This window comes from Lathamus discolor, chromosome 3 (assembly GCF_037157495.1).
Source record: "Lathamus discolor isolate bLatDis1 chromosome 3, bLatDis1.hap1, whole genome shotgun sequence".
Classification (NCBI taxonomy): Eukaryota; Metazoa; Chordata; class Aves; order Psittaciformes; family Psittacidae; genus Lathamus; species Lathamus discolor.
The window spans coordinates 121,798,145-121,820,377 of NC_088886.1; the positions used below are offsets into that span (position 1 = coordinate 121,798,145).

Below are 22,233 nucleotides of genomic sequence, written 5' to 3' on the forward strand. Positions count from 1 at the left end.
AAGTTGTGTTACCTTAGCAAGTCTGGTATGACTCCTCCTTTAAGTATGGGCAAAGACTCACAACCAGTTTGTGCCTTGGGTTCCTAGCCTCAACATGGAGGCTGTAATCCGTTACTTCATCCTGTTTCCTTTTCTTGCGTCTTAGATGGCAATTTTTTAGGTTAAGGACCATTCCTGATTGTACAATACCCTGTAGTCTTGCCTAAAATAACAGTTCAGTGCTTTATTCTTAGTCCTACCACATGTTTTCTACATGCTGCTGGGACAATCACTTGCCCTCTCAGCACTTCTTTTTCCTATCTGCAAAGCAGAGATAATGCCTACTTCCAAAGCAGATCCCTTGGCTGGAAGGTGCCAGCTACGTGCTGAGCGCTGTTATTCCCTCTGCTAAGCGCGCATGTGATCATCATTAAGCACAGACAGGACAAGCCATTTTGTAATGGTGGTTGTCCCCATGAATGCAGGGAACTGTAATGGATCTGGTCTGGAGGGGGTGGTACCACCTGCTGAATGCACTGCTGTGATGAACGGTAGCATTTATCTTTTCAACAATTGGGCAGCACTGTCTTCTGTGAGGCTTGCACTAAGATAGGATGGGCTTTGTTCTGTTTCTCCCCCAGCATTGTTCAAACTGGACAAAGGGTTCTTTGTAGATGTGATATTGGTGGCTTGCTTCAAAGACATGAACAGTTTCTTACCAAGCATCAATGGAAACCAATATTTGTGTGTATGGCAGTGCAATGAAGTGATATTGTTACTGGTTCATCAGTTAACTGATTGATCAAATTATATTGTAATACCTATTGTATATGCTATAACTTAGATTAAATTGCATCTATACAGGTGTGATGGCTGGGTTCAATATGAGCGGAGATCTCCAGAAGCCTGCTACCAACATCCCCCTGGGGTCTCTGGCTGCTATTGGCACCTCGTAAGTCATTAATTGGGAAAAATTTACTCTTTGGAGACTGCCCTGGATGTGACCAATCTATTTCATATTCCCATCAGCCTTTTATTACTAAGCCATCTGGAAAATTAAAGGCTGGCTGTCATTCAAACTATTATCCATTACAATCACCTACTCTGGGTGGGTTAGAGAAGAGGGTCGTTAATGCGGATGTAATCAGTCTTTCCTTTGCTGGGTGGGATCTGTGTTGGTGCTAGAGCAGTTGTGCTGCTGCAGCCTGGCTGTCCCAGAATGGGATCAAAGTTCTCAAAGGCTTGGGGTGTGTGATTTTTGTCACTTACTACTGTTGATTTTGAAGTGCTTTATCTTTCTATATAAATAGAAAATACTAAAAAAATAAAAAATAAAATTTTTATGGGAAAATGGGGCCAAGACAGGTGAGATGACCCTACAAGGCCAGGGGAGTGCAGGAACCCTTCATCCCCAAGCAGTTCTCTCCCCAGGAAATTCTGCTTTCCAGGAGTAAAATACTGTTACATATTAAAAAACCCCACAAAGCTCAGTAGGTTTTCCTGACTGTTTTCATTGCCACCTAAATTGCTTTTGAAATTATTACTTTTAGTTGTGTACCAAGGTTCAGACAGAAAGGATCTTCACAGTTTAGAGGGATTCCTGACAAAACTGGGGCTTGTTTGAAGTGAGGGGATTCTGTAGGACCCAGAAGTTTCACAAATGGATGGACTGTGGCCATTTACATCTCTGCTGTCTGGGCTTTGCAGACAGACTGGATTATCCCTTCACCTGAGTACTGGAAAGGCCAGGGACACCAGAAGAGGATCATGACTTGGGTTGTAGAGCAGGCTGGCTGCGGTGTTTAATGGTTACTGCCAGATGAGGGGATCTCTGTACCTGCACAATCATAGAATGGTTTGGGTTGGAAAGGAGTTTTCAAGGTCATCTAGTCCAACCCTGCTGCAATGAGCAGGGACATCTTCAACTACATCAGGTTGCTCAGAGCCCTGTCGAGCCTGACCTTGAATGTCTCCAGGGATGGGGCATCTACTGCCCCTCTGGGTAACCTGTGCCAGTGTTTCACCACCCCTATCATAAAAGATTTCTTTCTTATGGCTAGTCCGAATCTACCTTCTTACAGTTTAAAAACATTACTCCTACAGGCCCTATCAAAAAAGTCTGTCCCCAGGCCTGGGTTATTCTCCCCTGCACACATCAATAGTGCAGGTAGCTTCTCCTCAGGGGTACTGTAAGGTCATGCTGCAACTGTTCCTGGTACATTGTAGTGGGTAAGAAACATGGACTGGTGTTAAATTAATCGCTGAGGCTAAATAGTGCAGGAACATCCCATGCAGAGTGATTGAAGACAGCCTGCTGGTACTTGACTGTCTCCTATCTCTGCCGAAATACCAATGGTCTTGTCTTACTGGAAAAAAAGACTGTATTTTTATTGTTTGCAGGTGGTTTCTGTACATGGTCTTTGTTTTTTTGCTGGGAGCCATTTGTACCCGTCAGTCACTCCGCTATGACTTCATGATAGCAGAGAAGGTAACTTGTTCAAATAACCCAGTGTAGTTTTATATAATGGTGCTTTCAACTGGCCATCTGCCTCACTGAATGACTGAACTTTCCAAAGCCTAAGGAGTTTGGGTACACATCCCTCACAGAAACTCAGGGGGATTTTCCCATTGCAAATCTCAGTGTTCAATTATTGGTATAATTTTGCATTCACCAGCATGTCCAGTAATGCTGAATCTTGGCATAACCACCCAGCAATAGCTTTAACAGCTAAAATATGCTAATATGGTCTAATGATAAATGCTGTATTTTATTCAGTGTTTCCTTTCTCTTTGGTGAAAGCTTAGACCAAACTGAAATATCTAAAGAACCCTGCTGCCTATCTTTACTAAGTCAAGCGAAGCTTACATTTCCACATCTAGTGGGTTATAACTGCAGGGCCAGCAATGGGATTATTAAACTTGAGACATTCCACATGGGTGTATATACATGAGGGAGGTTTGCAGTGTTACAGGCAATGCACCTTACCATTTCAGTCCTTGAAAAAGAGAGCAAAAGATTTTGCTGTGTGCTGTTGTCTTCCTTTAGATGAGATACAGAAGGGCTAAGTTTCTGTTATTCAGCATTATCCGGAATCATGGGTTCACCCTATTAGACACTATTCCTTGTGATTAATTTAAAATGGCGATGTTTGCCATTTATTTAATTTGTAGCATGGTTTAAATCTAAAATATCAATTTGAAAATCTGGCTTTGTTTTCTTTCTAAGTAACTGTAGCTCTAGAATTCCCCCAGCCCCCCAGATAAGCTCCATATTATTGGTGGGGCTCCTGCTAAAGTCAAAAATCACCTCTGTTTCAGGGAAAAAAAGAATGAGCCTACCTTCTGTAAGGCAATGTCTTTGTATGTTAATGACCTAGTAGGTGAAAAGTACAGTAACTAAAAGAATCAGCTTTAAATGAATCCACTGACGAGACTGTTAAAGCTGTGGTTTAACTTCAAAACCCATGGGGTTGCGGAACGGATGAAAAATCTCACAGTAAAGAATGTGAAGATATTAAATAATGTTAAATATAAAACCCAACCAACCCAAGCCCCCAAAGAGTAAATTCAGTTTCCTTTTCCCTAGAATGGAACAAAACAGTGGTGCAATCCCAATATTCATGTTGCTTCTTTGAGTTATTCCGAGCTGCTTTAGATTTTAATGACTTTGTTTGAAGAGAGAGAGGCGGGGAGAGATTATTACACATCCAAATGCTCCCTTTCTGTCACTCACAGGTGAGCGAGTGCTTGGCTGCTTTTCTCCCTTACAATACTTGTTTGGCTTTTGAAACATAAAAATGAGATTCAGTAATTTCACTTCTAATGAGCTCCAAGTGCCAATTTCTTACAAAGTATTCACATTCTCCATGCTCAAACCCCCCAGCAAATCCTTTCATCAGCCTTGGTGAAAAGGACTCTTCCCCTCTTCCCCTGATTTGAATGCCAAGTAGTACATTTAAATGCAAGCATTTTTGGCAGCTAAAATAATATGCGGTATCTAGAACAACTGTTTGTGTCTTCCAAGTATTTCTCAAGGCAGGGCATGATTAGAGGGGAAGGAAGATTCCCCATCGAGTCTCTGTCCGTTGGTCTAGTGGAAACTGATAATTGCTTATCTTTGCCTCAAGTTTCTTCTGTCCTTCAAGATAAAATTCACAAGGCCGAGTGGACTTCATGGGGAAAATAAATGTTGTGGTAGGAAGTTTGTGTGATTCTGGACCACAACATTAATTTTACGTGCGTTTACTGAAGAGCAAGCATTTTATGGCTTTTTATCCAGTCTCCTCTTTGCTGTGTGCAGAGTTTATACAAGAGAAAAGGCAAATATAGCCTGAATCATCTTTAGCCATGTACATTTTTGTAATTCTTTTTAATAAAGCATGTCCCACCTGACTTCAACAGGGGCAGACGCTGGGAGGGGCCATGTTTGTTTAGAGCTCATTTTCCATGAGAGGAGGGCTGGGAGCGAAGGACATGTGCGATGCAGGGGACCTGCATCCAGTGACATCCTCTGCCACAGATGTCTGTCTGGACCTCCAGCAGCTTGCTGCACTGGAGTATGGGCAGGATGGGTCTGGACTGAATTTTGAGGGTATTATCCCTGCGTGGTGTTTCTGTTGGTGTTACTCCCCTCAGCGTTGCCTTTCTCTGTGGTTGGCTGCTGGTTGTCAGACATGTATGGTCTTGCAGGACTGGGGGATGGCTCAGGCGACCCCAGACCTTAGTCTGCTTGGCTGTGTCTGCTCACGTCCTTACACCGTGTCACCAGGAGCGCTTCCATTTCAAGGCTTTCTTGAACGGTGTTCATATTGTGGGGTTTTGTGTATCTGGGTGGGTTTTGTGTATCTGGGTGGGTTTTGTGTATCTGGGTGGGGTTTTTTTAGATATGCTGCCTGTGTTTGCAGCACTGAGGAGCTGTGCAGAGGGACTGCAGTCCTCATTCTGTGTGACAGTCCATGAGCTACCCTACTTTCCCTCCATGCCTGTAGGAGATGCTCCCAGTTTGAAAGGGTGCTCAATAGAAACCAGTAATAAAATCAGCCTTGTTAACACTGTGGCTTTAAAGATTTAAGTTTTGTGTTGGCCAAAGGAAATTCTTTTCTCATTGAAGACAGGAAAATAAGGTCATTGTATTATATCCTTCAGAGTGTATTTTTTGCGATGCCATTTGTTTAAGTGGCAATTTTGATTTGGTTTTACTGTGGGTTTCTTTCAGGATTGGTTTTCCCCTCTGGGACCCAGGGGTTTGTCTTCCTGTTTTGGATGGTTGGAAGCCTGGGCAGCTTTTCCTGTATGATGAGCTCTGTATATAAGTGATCTCTCCTGAAATAAACTGACTTCCAGTTACTTAAGGGGAATCTAATAGCTGCTGCTTTGATGCATTTGCTCCAAGTCGCAAAGAATTTCTTGGATATGAGCTTGTCAAATGGCTCTGTCAGTACAGGATGTTCAGTATTAAATTACTTTTATGGGATAATTTTCCTGTATTAATTGCTTGCACTTTATACCACGGACCAGATAAATTGCTGCTTTCCCAAGGCTCACTCTGTTCATTTAGCAATGTTATGAAACTCATGTGATCTCTTAAAATACATGCATTTAAGACTGCTTGGGGGTCTTTAAAGAAAAATATAATCAACTTCTCATTCTCTCTGCTTCCTCTAGGTATCCTTGGTGGGTTTCTTGTTTCTGCTAGGGCTGTATATCTCGTCCCTGGCCTCCTGCATGGGAGGGCTATATGGAGCACCCAGGATCCTGCAGTGTATTGCCCAGGAGAATGTGATCCCCAGGCTTGCTTTCCTTGGACATGGGGTTAGTCATCCTTTCTCTGAGATTGCTGTCAAACCTTCACCTGAAGGAAAACTGGTGATTTGAGAAGCTAGGATAGCTATGTGTTTATAGGGTGAGATGGGGGATGCATGAAATGCAAGGAGGCGAACGCTTAGGTCCTGGTACGTTATGCATGTGCAGAAAAGCCAGGGAATGGATGGTTTTATTATAAAATCAAGAGGCCAGCTGCCTGCAGTCCTTTCCCTGCCTGTCCCCTGTGCTGCACTGCCTCTGTCCCAAACACACCCATGGAGCTCCCATGCAGGAACAGCCCTGCTTCACTTTCAGCATCTCGTTTGCCCACCTCTGTGCTCCCGCCCGGGGCTGTCTGTCCTACCTCTGTGCATGGACAGCTCTTCCTGGGCTGCCGTCAGTCCCCTCCCTTCCTCAGACCCACTTCTTCAAGATGTCCCCAGTAAAACAACTACTCACGAAACAGCTTTGCCCATGGGGATTTTTGCCAATGCATTGTTTATGCTGCTGCTGACCCTAACCATGACTGCGGGAGGTTCCTAGTTCCTCTCTGCCCTCCTGTCCAGGGAAGAAGCCTGAAGATTCTGTACAAGCATGTAATGAAATGGATGGTAACTACCTCTATCTTTTTTTTTTTTCTTTTTCTTCTTCCATGCACATTTTCCTTGAGCTGTTCTTATCTGCTTTGGTAAGCTCATAGCTGTGTGACTAGTTGTCGTGCTGTGGGTTCAGCCTGTGTCCAGTGGATAAGAGGACATTTCTTTGTAAGATAAGGTGCCTTTTGAACACTATAAAATAAAACCAAACAATAGATTTGAAAAGTTAAGTTAGGGGGCTGCTAAGCTTGAGATATGCTTTGAAACAGTCTTGTTTTGAATATGACAAGAGGCTTTCCTTGTCCTCACAAATAATCCTCATTCACATGAGATGTTCTGCTGAGATCAACCGAAGTACCAGTCACTAAGGACTCTGTGGTCTTGGACTATACATTCAGCATAAACTACTTTTTATGTTCTTCCCTTCTTCCAAAAAGAAAGTAATTCCATCACTCTCAATAACCTGCAGAACCTCGCTGCTGTCTCTCAGTGGCTGGGAAACCTTACCATGTTTTACTCCTTCAGAGCAGCTTGCAAACCAGAAATGAAATATTTTACTATATTGGTATTTCTGAATGTTTTAAGATAGTTAAAGTTTTATAATAATTTACTATCCTTTTTTTTTATGTTTCTCAAAGTAATTTTCTAAAATTAAAGTCATAATAGTAGCAATAATGATAAATAGTAAAAAATATAGGAGAAGCCGTAACGACAGCAAAACCTCCCAGCTCCTGAAGGCAGTTGTCAGGCAATCCCAGAACAGGCTGTTCTCCACTTGGCAACCCTTGTGAAATTCTCGGGGATTTAGCAAAGCTGACTGCAAGGTTGATTCCCTCTCTTTCTGTCTTTGTGTCAAATTATCTGCTCTGAACTTTGTCCAGGCAGAGGGCCATTATGGGCAGGGCTCAAAAAGAGGTGAGAAATCAAAGGCAGATAACTCTTGCTTCTTCCTTCTCTCTGCCACCTTGAAGGTTGTCTAGATTGGTTTATGGATAGTTAACAAGTTTAGTTTGCCTTTACCTGTCTGTTCCACATCACTTCTTTTCTTTGGTTCAAGAAAGGATTGTAATCACCATAATGCCAGGTGATGGGAAGGACAGGAGTGTTTTCTGTGCAGTTAAACCGAAGCTTAACTTAGATCAGAAGAAAAAGGAGTAATTTCCATTTGAGTTTTGTGTTTATTAAAGAAGCACATGAAATAAGAGAAAACCTAAGATGTTTTGTAAGGTCCCTTGTAAGATGTTTTCAGCAAGGTCTTTATGCACAAACTTCTTGGGTACTGAAATGTCAAGAAAGTGCTTGGCCCAAGGTAGGGCATGTTAGACTTGGGATTAAAGTTCATGAGCTAAAGGCTCAAGTCTTTTCATCCCTGATGCCCTTTGCTTTGTGTCTCTTTTTCTCCTGCTTTCCCTGCCTTCACCCCACCCCAAGGAGGAGAGCAGGCAGTGTTTCTCCTGGCTACCTGCCTTCTGATGCATTCCCAGCATCACTGGGGGCTGACTCCTGCCTTCCAGCATTCTCAGCTGCCTAACCTCTCTGCTGCTTTCCTCCTGCCACTGGGCTGAATGCAACTTGGGTGGATGAAAAGAGGGAAACCCCAAGTGCAGAGTCTCAGCAGACCATGGATTTAGCTCAGCCTCATGTCAGGGCAGGGCCAGAAGCTGCTGATGTGAAGGTGGCACTGCTCCATAGAGGCAGAGCTTCTTTGTGTCTGGCAGTCAAAGGCTTTCCAAAGGCAGCATGAGGGGGCCTTGTAGGTAGGCAGTGATACAGAGTCCTGAAGAGAAATTAGAGACAAGCAGTTAACTCTCATTAATGCGTTTTATTGCCAGACATCCCATAAGCCTCACAAATCTTTCTGAAGGTTTATTGCTGCCTTAATGACATTGTTTTACCATGGAGATACAGAGTGAGAGTGGACGAATTTTCCAAAGACAAAGCTTGACTAAGGCTCAGAGGTGAGGTGGGAGCTCAGCAGCTTTTGGCTTCCACTCTGTTCTTTAATTTATTAAGCTGATGAGCCTCTGCTTGCACATGCATGCATGAATTTCATGACTAAGGGAGTGCTGCAGACCACCCAGGTAACCACCCATGGCAGCTAAGCAAGTGGGGAATCCTCAAAGCAAGGCTTATGGTTATTAGCTTTAAATGTAAGTTTGTTTTCTTTATGAATTAGAAAGGGCCCAACAAGACTCCTGTGGCTGCAATTTGCTTGACGAGTCTCATCACCATGGCTTTTGTCTTCATTGGGCAAGTGAACATTCTTGCTCCCATAGTCACCATCATCTTCATGTTGACATATATTGCTGTAGACTATTCCTATTTCTCAGTCTCCTTGAGCTACAACATTCAGCAGAAACCTGACAAGACCCAGATGGAAAATGCTAGACCTGCTCACTCTTCCCAGCCTTTAATTTTCAACAAGCCGTCCAGCCGTGCAGCAGATGGAATAATTCAAAGCAGATCAAATGGCACCTTGCTGGAATTCTCAAAAGACATGGACCAGCTTTTTAAACCATTTCATAGTGAGCCAGGTGCTTGCAAAAATGAAGAAGCCAAGAATTTAACCCAAAAGGTCAAACAAAAGAAGGCAAAGAAGCCAGCCAAGCAGACATTACAAGACAGCTTTCTGCTGGATCTCCATCATGATACTCCCTCAGCTCAGTACGGCTGGGATGAGACCACAGAGCCCCACAATGACACCTGTGAGGACCTGGCTAAGCAGGACTGTTGGTGTGATGCAGGTCCATGCTCATCATTCCCTGCAGATGCCCAGCGGACAACCAGGCTGCTGGAGCAGGGAGAGCAGCTCTGCAGTGTAGCGCCAGCGCTCTTCGGCCAGAGAGGAGCAGGTAAGGGCTGTCGGAGATGGACACCTCTGTGTTCACAGGAGAATGGTTTATAACCTTAGTCCTCCTGATGCTTTCCTGAAGGCAGGTGTGAAACTAGCTTTATGCAGGGCTGTCATTCAGTGATTCATAGCAGTAATATCATTTATTCCAGGTGAGGGTAGAGTTCATCGCCGTGCATCACAGGAGAAGTTCCAATGCAATTTCCTATGGAAGATTAATCACAGGAAAGCAGGCAGGACTATATTTAGTGTAGGATTGTTTACTCTGTGCTCATTATTATACACATGCATGCTTAACACTGCACATTAAAAGGTTTTGAGTGTATCTTGGGATTTACTTCATCCTGGTGGGGGGTAGGAGGGAGCTGTGTGAGTCTAAAATTGAGGCTATCAAAGTGTGGTGGACCCTGCTCCACAGGAGGAGTCTGTAATTCAACATCCGCAGCCAAGAGTCTGAATTTGTTTCGTTGGTGATGTGGATATTTGATAACTGTGCATTTGTTTGGAGTTTGTCATCTCAGTGCTGTAGAGGTTTATCAGCATTGGTCAGTTAAGCTTCATAAACCCCCCTGAGGAGAAAAGTATTATTTCTTTTTTTTTTTTTTTTAATCCCCATGAAAATAGGGAAACGGGGGCAGAGACAGGCAGGTTTGGCCTTCAGATGGACTCAATAGCAGAGCTGGCAAGTTTTCTTTCCTTTTTTAATAGTTTTTATTTTCTAGCATTTTTATTTCATTTTAGAGGTTTCAATTTAACTCTGCCGTATCCAGCCGTCCTCTGTTTATCTGAAATCTGGTAATGAAAGTTAGAGAAAAAACACCACATTATAGCTCTACTGTAATGTCTTTTTTTTCTTTTTTTTTTAATATTTTTTTCTTTTTTTTTCTTTTTTTTTTTTTTTCCCTGTAGAATCATCTATAAAGCAACAAAATCCAGAGCTGGGAATTCAGCAGTTACCACAATCCTTGTACTCCAGATTCTGCAATCACTGGGTTTCCTTTGCTGGTGTAAGTAGTTGTCTTTTATTTAGAGCACTGATTTGTGACTGTAGAAAACAGAAGGAAAGTCATCACTTACTGCAGTGTAATACACTCTAGTACTTTAAAATGGCTTTTGATTCTAATATCCCACGTCACTTGAATTAAGTATTCAAGCTACCATGCATCTAGCAGTTCAAATTCAGAGAAAGCGAGATGGTGTATTAATTAAAACCACCGCAACAACAGTAGAAAATCCCAACCCACCCAACCCCAAAAGATCCAAGACTGGCATCTTAGGACTTTATTGATGCATGGCTGGCTGGGGAAAAAAATAGTGTCCCTTTTTTCACTGTGTGCCAGCCTGCTTTTTCTTGCTGTGGGATGGAGTGAGACATCAGCTTCAGTAGTATGTTGCTTTCATTTATGAGCCAGTTTCTACAGGCTCAGGGTGGGGTTTCATTAGTGCTGACCTCCTGATACCAGTAGCCCAGCTGTGAAATTCCATCTTTTGAGGGAGGATTCACCAGCATGTTACTTTAAAAAATAAGTAACTCCTAAATAACTTCTGTCTCAAGCTGCTGTGGAGTTTAAGACATTTAAATTTACCTTGGAAAGGTGGATTATTGGGCAGATGAGAGGGAGAGGATCAGATATGCATAATGAATGAACCATATGGCCTTACTGCATGAATGGGGATTTCATGGCAGTGTGTAAAATATAACAAACCCACTCAACACACTGAACCCTTTAAGTTTAGTCCTCAGATGGAGTTTGACACTTACTTTTCGGGTTTGCCGCTGCTGCCAGCAGCCAGCTCCTGGTGAGGGGTCCCACTTGGCTGCAGCACTGGGATGGGATGGATGTGGAGGCTCCTCTCTAGCGATGACATCTTTAGGAGGCTGCACATGGATGCTGTTTCTGGGCTTGGTAACTAAGGGGGTTCCCAGGCACATGTCATTGAGGAGCGGTCAGCTCTCTGCCTTTGCAGGGGAACATGCTTATGGAGATGACTGACATGTTCATTAAAGCATATTTGATTTCCTTCCAACTGGGAGGAGGTTGCAGCAGAGCTGATGAAGGATCAAAGGTGCAAAACTAAATCAAAGAAGCAAAAATCAGATACATTTATTCATCCTGGCTCCTTTTCCCTCTGCTCTCTCTCTTGAACTTTCACCAGTTGTGTCAGTCTGGACTCATTTAGAATCACAGAATCATAGAATAGTTAGGGTTGGAAAGGACCTTAAGATCATTTAGTTCCAACCCCCCTGCCATGGGCAGGGATACCTCACACTGGACCATGTCGCCGAAGGCTCTGTCCAAGCTGGCTTTGATCACTGCCAGGGATGGAGCATTTACCCCTTCTTTGGGCAACCTGTTCCAGTGCCTCACCACCCTTACAGTAAAGAACTTATATCTAACCTGTGCATGCTGCTGGCTCATGTTCAGTTTCTCGTAGACCGACACCCCCAAGTCCTTCTCTGCAGGGCTCAGAGCTTTTTTAGCTCTTTCTTTGCGTGCTGCCCCTTCCTCTTCCTAAGCTTGCCAATGAAAATGTTACCCCTGCCCCCATTATTATGCCCCTTCAGCCAAACCTACCACCTGAGTTGGTAAGTCTCTGGGTACTCTTCTTAGAGTAGTCCAAGCAGAGACCCATGCTGCCTCTAGGACTCAGGGTAGCTCAGTGAAAGCTACCTCCATGCTGCTGAAGATGACACTGTAAGCCTGTGCTGTCTCTCCTGGTAACAGTGAGCCCAAATGAGGCTTCTTATCACACAAGAACCTCATTACCAAGAAACCTCAGCCATGCCATACCAAGTCTTTTCAGATAACACTGGATAGAAATGCTCTGCATGTGGCCAAAAGCCACGCACTGTGGAGTGTTTTGCAGGCAGGAGATGACATGGTTCCCCAGGGGTCCTTGCTGCATTGCCAGCCTCAGCCACCAGTACCGAAGAACACCCAACTACCCACATAGTTGCAGCTGGCATCGTTGTGCAAGGAGAGTCTCTGTTGTGTCCCATCCTGGGACATTATGAGGGAGATGCCTAAAAGGAAACACTCGTAAAGATAATTCCAAGTGGCAGTGTCCGGGGTCCTGACTGTGTATGTCTCTTACACAACACTGCTGAGAAGACCCTGAGAAAGATGGAGATGCAGAGATGCCATTGAAGCACTGGTTTTGTATGCATTTAAAAACAAGATTCAGCATTTCTGGAAAACCAAACCAAACCAAACCACAACAAACCCAGCATTTATTGATGGTCTCGTGAGAACTTGAAAGATCCAGCACTGCCTCAGTTCTTAAACAATTTCTGCTAGAGTGGCAACGCAAGCTCCTCTTGCCAGGTTGAGGAACAAAACGCCCCCATGGCAAGGGCGTTGGAACTAGATGATCTTAAGGTCCTCTCCAACCCTAACTATTCTATGATTCTATGAAATTGCTGACCCAGTGTCAGGCTGTGTCTGAAGGTGCAGAGTCATCCCCAGGCACCTGCGCTGCCAGCTCCCCTGCAGGGCCAGAGCAGGAGGTCAGTGGAGCTGCTGGGCTGTGCAGGAAAAGAACTGTCAGGCTGTCATCGCCACGTGAGCTTACAGACTCTGGGGTAACTCCAAAGCATGTCTTTCCAATAGGTGATCGTGTCCCTCATCATAATGTTTGTGATTCAGTGGATCTACACCCTTGTCAGCCTGGGTGCGGCAGTTATTGTGTATTTCTACATTGGCCAAGTGAGCCCAGGACTCCCCCTTGGTGAGTATTATTTTTTTCCTGTATTATTAAGTCTGCTTAAAAATTCATTAAGCTTTAATTTAACTTAATGAGGGATTGAGACTCTGGTGTTTAATATGCAGGTGGCACAGTGAATGATGAAGTTTTGTTTCGTTGCTGGTTTTAATAAATTTTCTCTCTGATTATTTTTATATTGGATTCTAACTGTAACTGACATTGGTTTGATAGTTTGAACATTGTGCTTATTGCTTCATTACAATGTACTTGAAATGGCAAAACAAGATACTAATAAAGACTGAACAAGGGTGGCAGATTGTGAATGTGTCACAGCAATGAGAAAAATCTGCTGTAAATACGTTTTAATAAACTTAATCTAAACCCACCTGAGAAAAAATGGGAATTATGACAAGTATCTCATTAAATCTCAGCATTCCTAACTGCAGAACAAGAGAGCCTTTTGATTCCAGAACTAAACAGGTTGACTATGTTGGGAATGTAATCTGGGAAAATACTTTAAGGCAGAGGGTGTTAAAAAGGTTTGTTCATGTGATCGGCTTAAACAAGTCCAAAATTAAGCAGTGAAGCACATTCAGAAAGAAGCTCGTGAGAGCCTACAGCTTCTTAGCACAGCCATGGGAGGGGTTTGTGTTGTTCTGTGTCTCTGAAGGGAGAAGGTGATATGCACACAGTGTGCACATACTCGTGTATTTATGCATACATACATATGTAGGTGCATGCATCTGTAAGTACCTGCATGTTTGGATGTGCAATTTTTTGTCCAAGATGACAAAAGTCAAAAGAGCCTGAGTCCATGTGCCTTTTAGGCAATGCAGAAATAGCTGCCCAGGTTTATTTAGGTGAAGGATTAGTAGGCGCCAGGTAAGTAGGCACTAGATTTCAGAAACCCAGATGATGAGAAACAAAAAACTAGTTGTCACTCTGCAACCATCAAAACACAGCTCAACCATTCTTCTACTCTTATGTGACTTCTTTTCTATGTATTTGTGTGGAATAGTAGAAAAGAGCTGAGATTGTGCATAGTTCTTGCTAATTTGTATCTTTGGAGATATATGTAAGTTTTAACAAAATGTTTTACAGGCCCACATATTAAACAAAACACAAATTATGTTTTCAGACTTTGGACTTTGCCTTTGTGTATTCATAGTATTATATCTCTGTTATTTGCTTTTGAAATATGTACCAAAAATGACTTAAAAAGAATTTCTCAGTCAGTATGTAGAGGATTTTGGAAGGTGATCTGAGAAATAGCAAGATGATTAGATATTTTTTCTTGGTTTCTTTTGTACATGCATTCCCATGCATACAGTAAAACAATGCACAGCAAAGAAAAAGTAGAAATGAACCCTCAAAGTTCAGCCTGATTTTTATTTGGCTGTGAGTGAATGTTGTTTTGTGGTCACATGGCATCCAACAGTCTGTGAGCATGTTCTCCAAAGGACTGAATGACCTTTCTGTCTATAAAGGGTGTGAGACATTAGCTTGAAAGATGCTTTGGATTAAGGACTAGATGAAGACCTCCAGAGCAGAAATACTTTTTCTCCCCTCTTTCTTCTCAGCAGTCTAAGCCATCAGGAGCTGCTGAGTCTCTAGACTCCTCACTGTCCCTCAGCACAAACTCCTGCTGCTTTTGCTACCAGCTCTGGCACTTCCATGCCCCTGCAGTGAGCCAATGCAGGAAACTAACTACAGTGAGATCAGAAGAAATCAGTGTTGGTATAATAAGCTAAGACAGCTCTCCATGGGGTCAGACAAGAAGGAATGCATGGTGAGACCACAGCCACTCTGGCTGAGATCATCTGCATGGCTCCTCTCCTCTGCCTATCCCTGCAGTGTGAATGATATTTGCAGTCTGGGGAGGTAAAGGTACTGCAGTGGGTGTTTGTGCTATGCTCATGGCTTTACGGGAGTTTAACAAGCCATTGGTCTGGGAAGGGGTAGCTGTTCTCCATGGGGAATTCAAGTTCATTTCTTGACAATGGCTTAAAAGCCACAGTATGTGGGATGACTGCAGGAGTGTTCTCACCATCATGAAATCTTTGGGTACTGAAGGCTTATAACAAGCATGTTGATTTGAGATTTTATGCAAAAAAATCAGTGGTGTAATGCTATTACAAGAGAATTATCTGTGTACTGACTTCTTGTGCCTTTTCTCTGTAGGAGCAGCAGCGAATTTCAGCTTCTTTGGCTGGATTAAGTCAGTTTTGATCACCTTGTGCAGGTTGGTACCAGCCACTTGGCAGTGAGAAAGGTGGTGATTGTTGTTCCTGTGGACCACTAATGTGCACAGAGAGAGGTAGAAGAATTGACTTGCCTATTACCTTAACCAGTCTGTCTGGCTCTCCTTGGATACTCAAAGTTCTTCTCACTTAATGGCAAAAATTACTCCTTGCTTTCATAAGTCTTGCATGTGGCTGGCCATGTAAGTCACTGATAAAGACTATCCTCTGTCTTGTTTGTGGACATGTCAGCTGATGTCAGGTATCTTGGTGCCTGAAGCTTTATCTTACCCCAGAAGGTCTGTGCTCAACCTCTGTGGCTCAGATTAAACAGGAAAATCTGGTAGGAAATGAGAAATGGGAGATTCCATCTCTTCCACCACCATTTACTGTGGTAGTGGTGAAACATGCACTCACGGCAGCTGTGCTCAAGTTTCAGAGAGGAAATTTGGGAGGAAGCTGCAATAGCTATGGGGCAAAAACAGTAAACAAAGTATTCAGTGAAGGAACCATTCAGTATTGAGTCTGCATGGGACTGCAGTAGCATTGTCTTGGGGTTTTACTTCCCAGAACCTTAAGAGTTTTGTTTGGTTGGATAGTAACTAGATTTGTTAATCTGTTTTTGATGCTATTAATTATTAATTCCATTATGTTTGTGTTTCCCATAGCAGGGCATGACCATCTCTGCCTCTGCAATGCAATCTGGTTTGAGGTTCTCAGTGTATTGGGGTGGGTTTTTTTGTTGCAGTGTGTGATCACTGTAGTAAGGACTGCAGAAGATGAGCTGCCAGTCATTGACTATGTGCAAATTTGATGGCTCCTTTAAAATAAATGAAAGTCCAGGCACTTAAGTACATTGGCATATGAATGTTGGCACATGCCCATCTTGCCAGTTTCTGCCTCTGCCCACAGTCCCTATAACATGGCCACATGCCTTTGGAAGCAGAGATGGTTTGGGAGAAAAGCTGGGGCTGGCAGGACCTCTCTTAGGTCTCTGTGGCAGGTCATTTTAGCTTGGTCCAGCTCCTGGTTGTCTGTTGGTATGCCTCAGCCCTGTCTCCTGCCCATTGTCAGAGGTTCCCTGCAGAAGGCTGGTTGCGATGTGAGGCTTCGTGGACAATTACTGTCTATGGAAAAGACAAACTATTCCTTTTGGAGAGGCAGCCCTGCTTCTTGTGGGTAGAGGTGCTGTTGTCACAAGGGGGTTTATCTTATGGGTTACCAGACAGGTACAGTCCTCAGAGCTTTGCTCAGTGCAATCAATGAGGAACAATCCTGGCAAGGAGGGCTGAGTGGGGAGCTGGTGAGTGCCCAAGGCAGAAACAGACCCTATTTGTCTCTCCTCAAGTGCAGCCTCTGGGTCATCCAGCCAGCTTGTTTGCCTTATCTTAATGCTCCTGCTCGTGCTGGTACAAAGACAATTTTGGCTCTGCTTGGGGGTCAGGTGGGTCATTTTGAAGCCCACCTTTGCTACACTGCAAGAAAGTGCATTGAAGTAATTTACAGGGTTTTCTTCTGATCTTTTTTCTTGAAATCCAGGCAAAGTATTTTAATGAATTGGAGGAAAAGGAATCCCATTAGATTGCAAGAGACTTGGAGGCAACCAAGGATCCTTGACACCTCTAAGGCTCTTAGGTGCTCAGTGAGGTCTGAATTGGTGCTACCAGCTCTTACAGTTTTGATTTGCAGATATGGAATAAGGTTTTCTTAAAATCAGCTTCTGGGACAAAGAAATTGCAGGAAGATCTCCTGTTTCATTTAAAAGAGTTACAAAAATAATTGTACATTAAAGCTTAGGAAACTCTAAGAAGGGTCTTTTTCTTTGATCCTATGATTCTATGATGAGAAATATTTCATGTTCCTTCTTCTGCACAGTGTGGGAAGTGTTTGCCTTAGCCAGCATCCAAAGAGGAAACTTACTTGTTAAGAAAAATATATGTTTTCCAGAGTTTGCTGGGGGAAGGGAGTATATTTTTTGTGTGCCTTCTAAGAAAAATGTTTTCAAAGTAGCTCTGTGCCTCCCAAGGGCATTGGGAAGGACTTAGCATCTTCTCGAAGTGCCCTGCCTTGTTTGCACAGTGGAGAGCACGACCGCTAATGGATGTCAAACAAGGGGTGATGTAGACGCTTCTGCTTCTCTGTTTGCAGGAGAAGGCCATCTCCCAAGGAGCAGATCGTGGTGACACCGTCCTTTGCAACAGTTGGCATGGAGACCACACAGCTCACTGAGGAGAATGCAGACTTTGCCTCACGGGACCGCTATCACCAGTCCTCACTTATCAGCAGAGAGGAGTTTGGGAATCGTTTCCATTAAAGGACACAGAAAAGAAATCAAGCTGTCACTTCAAAAAGCATTTAGAAATGCTAATGGCTGCCACAGTGCCATGTGAAATACTCGAACATATATGAAAAGGATGTGAATAGTTATTTATGTATTCAAGGCTTGTTTGTTTATGCAAGCTACAACCTTGCTGGGTTTCAAATCTTATCCAAAATGGGGAAAAAAATGCAAATGAAAGAGCCAGTCCAGGGAAGTGATGAGTTACTGAGGACAATATAATCCTGTTAAAGAATTCAATTATAAGCGCTATTGAGCTCTAAAGATCATTGCCGCTATAAAAGCGTGCAACACCCCATTTCATATGTCCTCTGGGTGACCAAGGACACTTTATGCCTGAGAGTGGTGACCTCACCGTCAGAAGCCAGTGCCCCATACCTAGCTGTGTGCCATGGATGGATGCAACCTTCCAGGTCAATTCACTTCTCCTCTCCACATGAATTTGCCTGCTTCTAATACAGTAATTTTCTACCTCAGCATTTCAATAACCAAGGTCTTAGAAAGTACTTTAAGGCATTAGACAGTAGGCCAGAATCAGTGGCAAGTGATTATGAAATACATTCACAACTGGAACTGCACATTTAAATGCAGTAATGCAGCATAATAACCTCTACTGTAAAACTGTGAAATGTTGTCTTAGCAGCTGTTCATAGTGATTTCCCACATCCTTTCAGATGTGATACCTGGGACCTGACAATGTAGCTGGGTCCAAATAGAGTATCTATCTCCTGGCTGAAGGAATAGATAGTTTAGAAGTGCCTTAACAAAATATGCTTAGCCTCATGTTTGCTTAAAGCCTATCCTGTAATGAGCTCCTACAAGGAGCCATTCCTCCCACTGACGTGACTTGGGATTTGCAGAGATTCACATGGGGATGCTGCAGAATTTCCTGTGCAGACCTTAGAGTGTGTGAGCAGTGGCTGTGGGGTAAGGTCTAATATGGACACCCCCATCACTGTCGCTTCTGCTTCCCAGGGAAAAACCCCTCTGTTGAGAGCTGGCCTGCCTGCAGGCAGCAGTCTTGGCAGAGACTTACAGAGGTGCGAGAGAGGGGTCTGGGTTGAGGCAAGCCACAGCACCACAAATCAGTTCTGATGCTACCAGGAGGGGGAAATCGCTGCCTTCCCTTTCTTTTAATCTCTAATTGTTTCAGCCTTTAGATTATTTAGATTATTAGTTTATTTATTTCTCCTTCTGTGCAATAAAAGCTTGAGACACGAGGAACTTCTGTCTCTGCTTGTTGTGGTTGCACCTGATGCCTTTGAGCACCATTCCACTTGCCAGCACTCGGTGCCCTGGTGTTACCAGCCATGGCGGACCCTCTCCTTCCCATCTTGTGGTCTGGCCAGGTGCAGCTTTGGCTCTTCCAGTTTTCTTACAGAGGGAGGCAAAGGAGACTTTCTGCTGGGATGAAGAAGAGAGCAATCCTGGTGCACTGCAGAAAGTGGACTAATTTTTTTTTTAAGGCTGCAGGTCTTTTACTAAGTGTTTCTAACCTTAATTGTCTCGGTAGAGGCAAGAGGGAAGTTATGCTGTGTAGCCAGCTGAGCCATCTCAAGTCAGTCATTCTGTGTTGGAAACACTTCTTCCAGGCTTCTTTCTTTCCATTGCCTTTTGCCTTTGGTTTCCAAAGAACCTGGATCTCTTGTGGAGATGTGGCTTCATGCTAAAGCTTCCCCTGGATTCCCTGGGACCAGTGGCTCCATCGTCCTCCCTGTGCTTGTAGCATCCTCAACATCGGCAGCCACTGCTGTTGTGCAAACTTCAAACATGCCTTGGTGCTGATCCACTGCTGGCAAGCTTCACTGTGCTGTGTTATCCCCTGTTACAGTGTGATACACAACCATAATGCCATTACTGTAAATGTTGGTATTTCATAAAGTTCTGTCGCATTAAAATATTGTGGGGTGCCTTCCCTCCTAAGGCTGGGATTGCCCAGCCCCACATTTCTGTATAGCTTGGACAAAAGAAAGCCCCAGAGCATGGCATGGAGTGATTAATGGGCAGAAATTCCTGGGTTAACTTCTTTATTAGCTCCTAAATAATTTAGTTCCCTTCTTAAAGTAAGGCAACAAACAAGAGATGTAGAGAAGGAGGATGGGGAAGGTTCCCTTGGCCATGTAGCCGACGGGGGAGCTGTGCTGGTTGAAGCCAGATGACTCGGTGGTGGGGAGTGTGGGAGTGTTTGTCTCTCTGATGTCATGATCCTGGATCATTCCCAAAACTGGGATGTGATGGGCCAGAAATACAAGCAGCTTCTCTCCTAGTCTAGAAGTATTGGGAAGGTGCCTCACAGCTTTGCCTTCTGTCAACTAAGTCTGCAGCAGCTGTTCCCTTCCCCTGCCACCACTGTCCTGACCCATTAGCTCCAGCAGCCCTTTGCATCTGAACATCCTCTGGAACAATTTTGGTTGTGATTGTTCACCTGTGAAACCTCTGCTGGCTGCTGGAGGAAGGCACCATGCTGTGCAGGGGCCCAGTGAGAGGCTGTCCAGAGGGTTCTGGGGTGCGGGATGGTCCATGCCTCCATATTTGTGGAAAAAGGCAGTCACAGGGCTGTCAGTGTGGGATGGCAACAGCTGCTATCGGGACCTGGCAGCGGAGGAGATGCTCTGCAGAGGTCATAGTTCTGGCGAGTTCTGATCTTTGTGCTTCATGTGCTGCTGCTGAAGAAACTCTGCCACCTCCTCTACTGGCATCACCAACACTGCAGGAACCAGCTGCCTTCACCAGCTGGTATGTACCTGGCCCTTTCCTCCCCTTCTATCTACAAGGGAGGAATGCATTGCATAGGGCTGTTTTCCTTCTGCTGTTATAGGTTATGAGTAGAGCAGCTTTCCTGTTTAATGCTTGGAAAGGGACATGCTGATCTTTCCTGAAGCGTTAGCTCTGGTGTAGTTAATGGCAAGAGGGGAGGGAAACCTTGTTGTAGCACCAGTAACCCCACAGACTGGGTAACATTGGAGACTTGATGAGTTAAAGCCAACATGGGTATGCATGGCTTTGCACATCAAGCCTTTCCAGCAAGGAAGAGCAGTTGCATTGCCAAAGACTGGCGTGTCATGTAAAAAATGTCAGTTGTTTCTTTAGCGCTCTAAATAAATGGGTGAAATTAGGGGTAGGAATCTATCAGCTTCACACTTAGTGATTGAAGGGAAGAAATACAGGTGGGGATTGCTGTTGTGAGTGGGAACGTGCTGCTTTCACCCCTCTGTGAGCCAGGCTGTGACTGCAGATGCTGAGGCTTTCATGAAGCTTCAGGTTCCCCGAAGGCAGGTTTGGGACCTAGCTTTGAGCATTGTATGTCAAGTATAGGTTGCAGTTTGATTAATGTCATTATGAAAAAGCCCCCTTATCTCCTAAGCCATGTAAGTTTCGTTATCATCTGTAATTATTTTCCTTTCAGTTGGAAATTTGATTAATTTTTTTGTGTTATTATGTGAGAAATGAAAAAGTTTTGCAATGGTTCAGGGTCTGAAAACATTCGTTTTTGAGAGAGATGTGGACGTAACACCTCAGTTTTGTTCCTTTTCTGCATTAACAACACTGTAGATCAGTGGCTCTAGTTTTGACGGCTTTGCAGAGCATGCAAGCACAGAAGGCAGGGAAGGATTAATATTTTATTACATGCCTTACAGTACTGCCTGAAAGCTCATGCTGTGTTTGTGATCCCACAGCACAAACAGGTCCAGAAATCAGAACCTTCTGCCTCAGAAACTTGCAGCACAAATAGTTGTTGTGGTTTAAGCCCAGGACAATGGTCAAAACTAAGAATGAGCAGGAGGAAAGTGAAGTTTTATTGCGATATTGGCTGTGAGACAGCTCCTTAGTTGATGTAAGTTGTCATCATTCCCCTAGGTCTGCCTGTGTGCCCCATTAGGGCTCTACGTGGGAGAACCAAGCTCTATAACCTAGCTCAAACCCATCTTTTTTTCTTCCCTCTTGGCTTTTTCTTAATCTTTGAGTTCCTTTGGATGGTCTTTGTTGTGTACACTGGCCAAAAATATCACACACCTGCCATGATCATTTATTCACAGCGGACAGTCATGACCCCAGTGCTGAAGTGGCAAAGAATGCTGACAAAATATGAAATTATGCTTCTGTTCGTGGCTGAATTCAGACACAGGGCTCTCTGTGCCACATGAGCTGGTACGCTCTCACCCATGCACCTCTGGTTCAGACAAGCAGAGTTTCTTAAACAGCATCATACTTACACCTGCAAGACTAGAAGAGATTTGCTGAATCACAGGAGCCAGCCTAGGATTGACATTTGAATTATTGCCATTGCATGGTGAACTTTAGAAAAAGCAATTACTGGGATAAAAGAGAGAAAATTTTGTAGGCAACCTATAAATTTGGTAAGTTCATACAAAAGTGGTATATAATGGACTTACATTCTGCAGTAGTGTGTTGCTGAGACCTAAATTTGGCATAGCATCATTTAAACCTCAGTTGAGGTGAAATCTCAGCAGTAATTGCCCTAAAAGTTCTGGATGACAGGCAATAGCAGCAAACTGCAGGCTAGAGATAAATAGCTTTAAAACCCATATGGCACAAGAGGGGTTTGTTCCCTTTCTGCCTTCTTCTCTTCATGGCTTTGTTCATGTAATTCTCATGCACAAACCCCCCAACACCTGGGATTTGCCCCCCTCGTGTGAGAGTGAATGGAAGCATGGGTGCACTCACAGAAACGGTGGTCAAGGAGTGAACCTATAACTTTAT

The 22,233-nt window shown here is 43.9% G+C and overlaps 1 protein-coding gene across 1 annotated transcript in view; it reads left to right on the plus strand.

Annotated features, from left to right (window-relative positions):
- Window positions 1-19,409, plus strand: part of SLC12A8 (solute carrier family 12 member 8) — a 53,780-nt gene extending 34,371 nt beyond the window's left edge. The window contains exons 7-14 of the mRNA XM_065671388.1: window positions 844-931; window positions 2,380-2,467; window positions 5,644-5,790; window positions 8,554-9,229; window positions 10,138-10,235; window positions 12,840-12,957; window positions 15,115-15,175; window positions 17,322-19,409. Coding sequence (XP_065527460.1) covers window positions 844-931; window positions 2,380-2,467; window positions 5,644-5,790; window positions 8,554-9,229; window positions 10,138-10,235; window positions 12,840-12,957; window positions 15,115-15,175; window positions 17,322-17,487 — 1,442 coding nt within the window. The 3' untranslated portion in view covers window positions 17,488-19,409. The remainder of the gene's footprint in view (window positions 1-843; window positions 932-2,379; window positions 2,468-5,643; window positions 5,791-8,553; window positions 9,230-10,137; window positions 10,236-12,839; window positions 12,958-15,114; window positions 15,176-17,321) is intronic.
- Window positions 19,410-22,233: the final 2,824 nt, after the last annotated feature.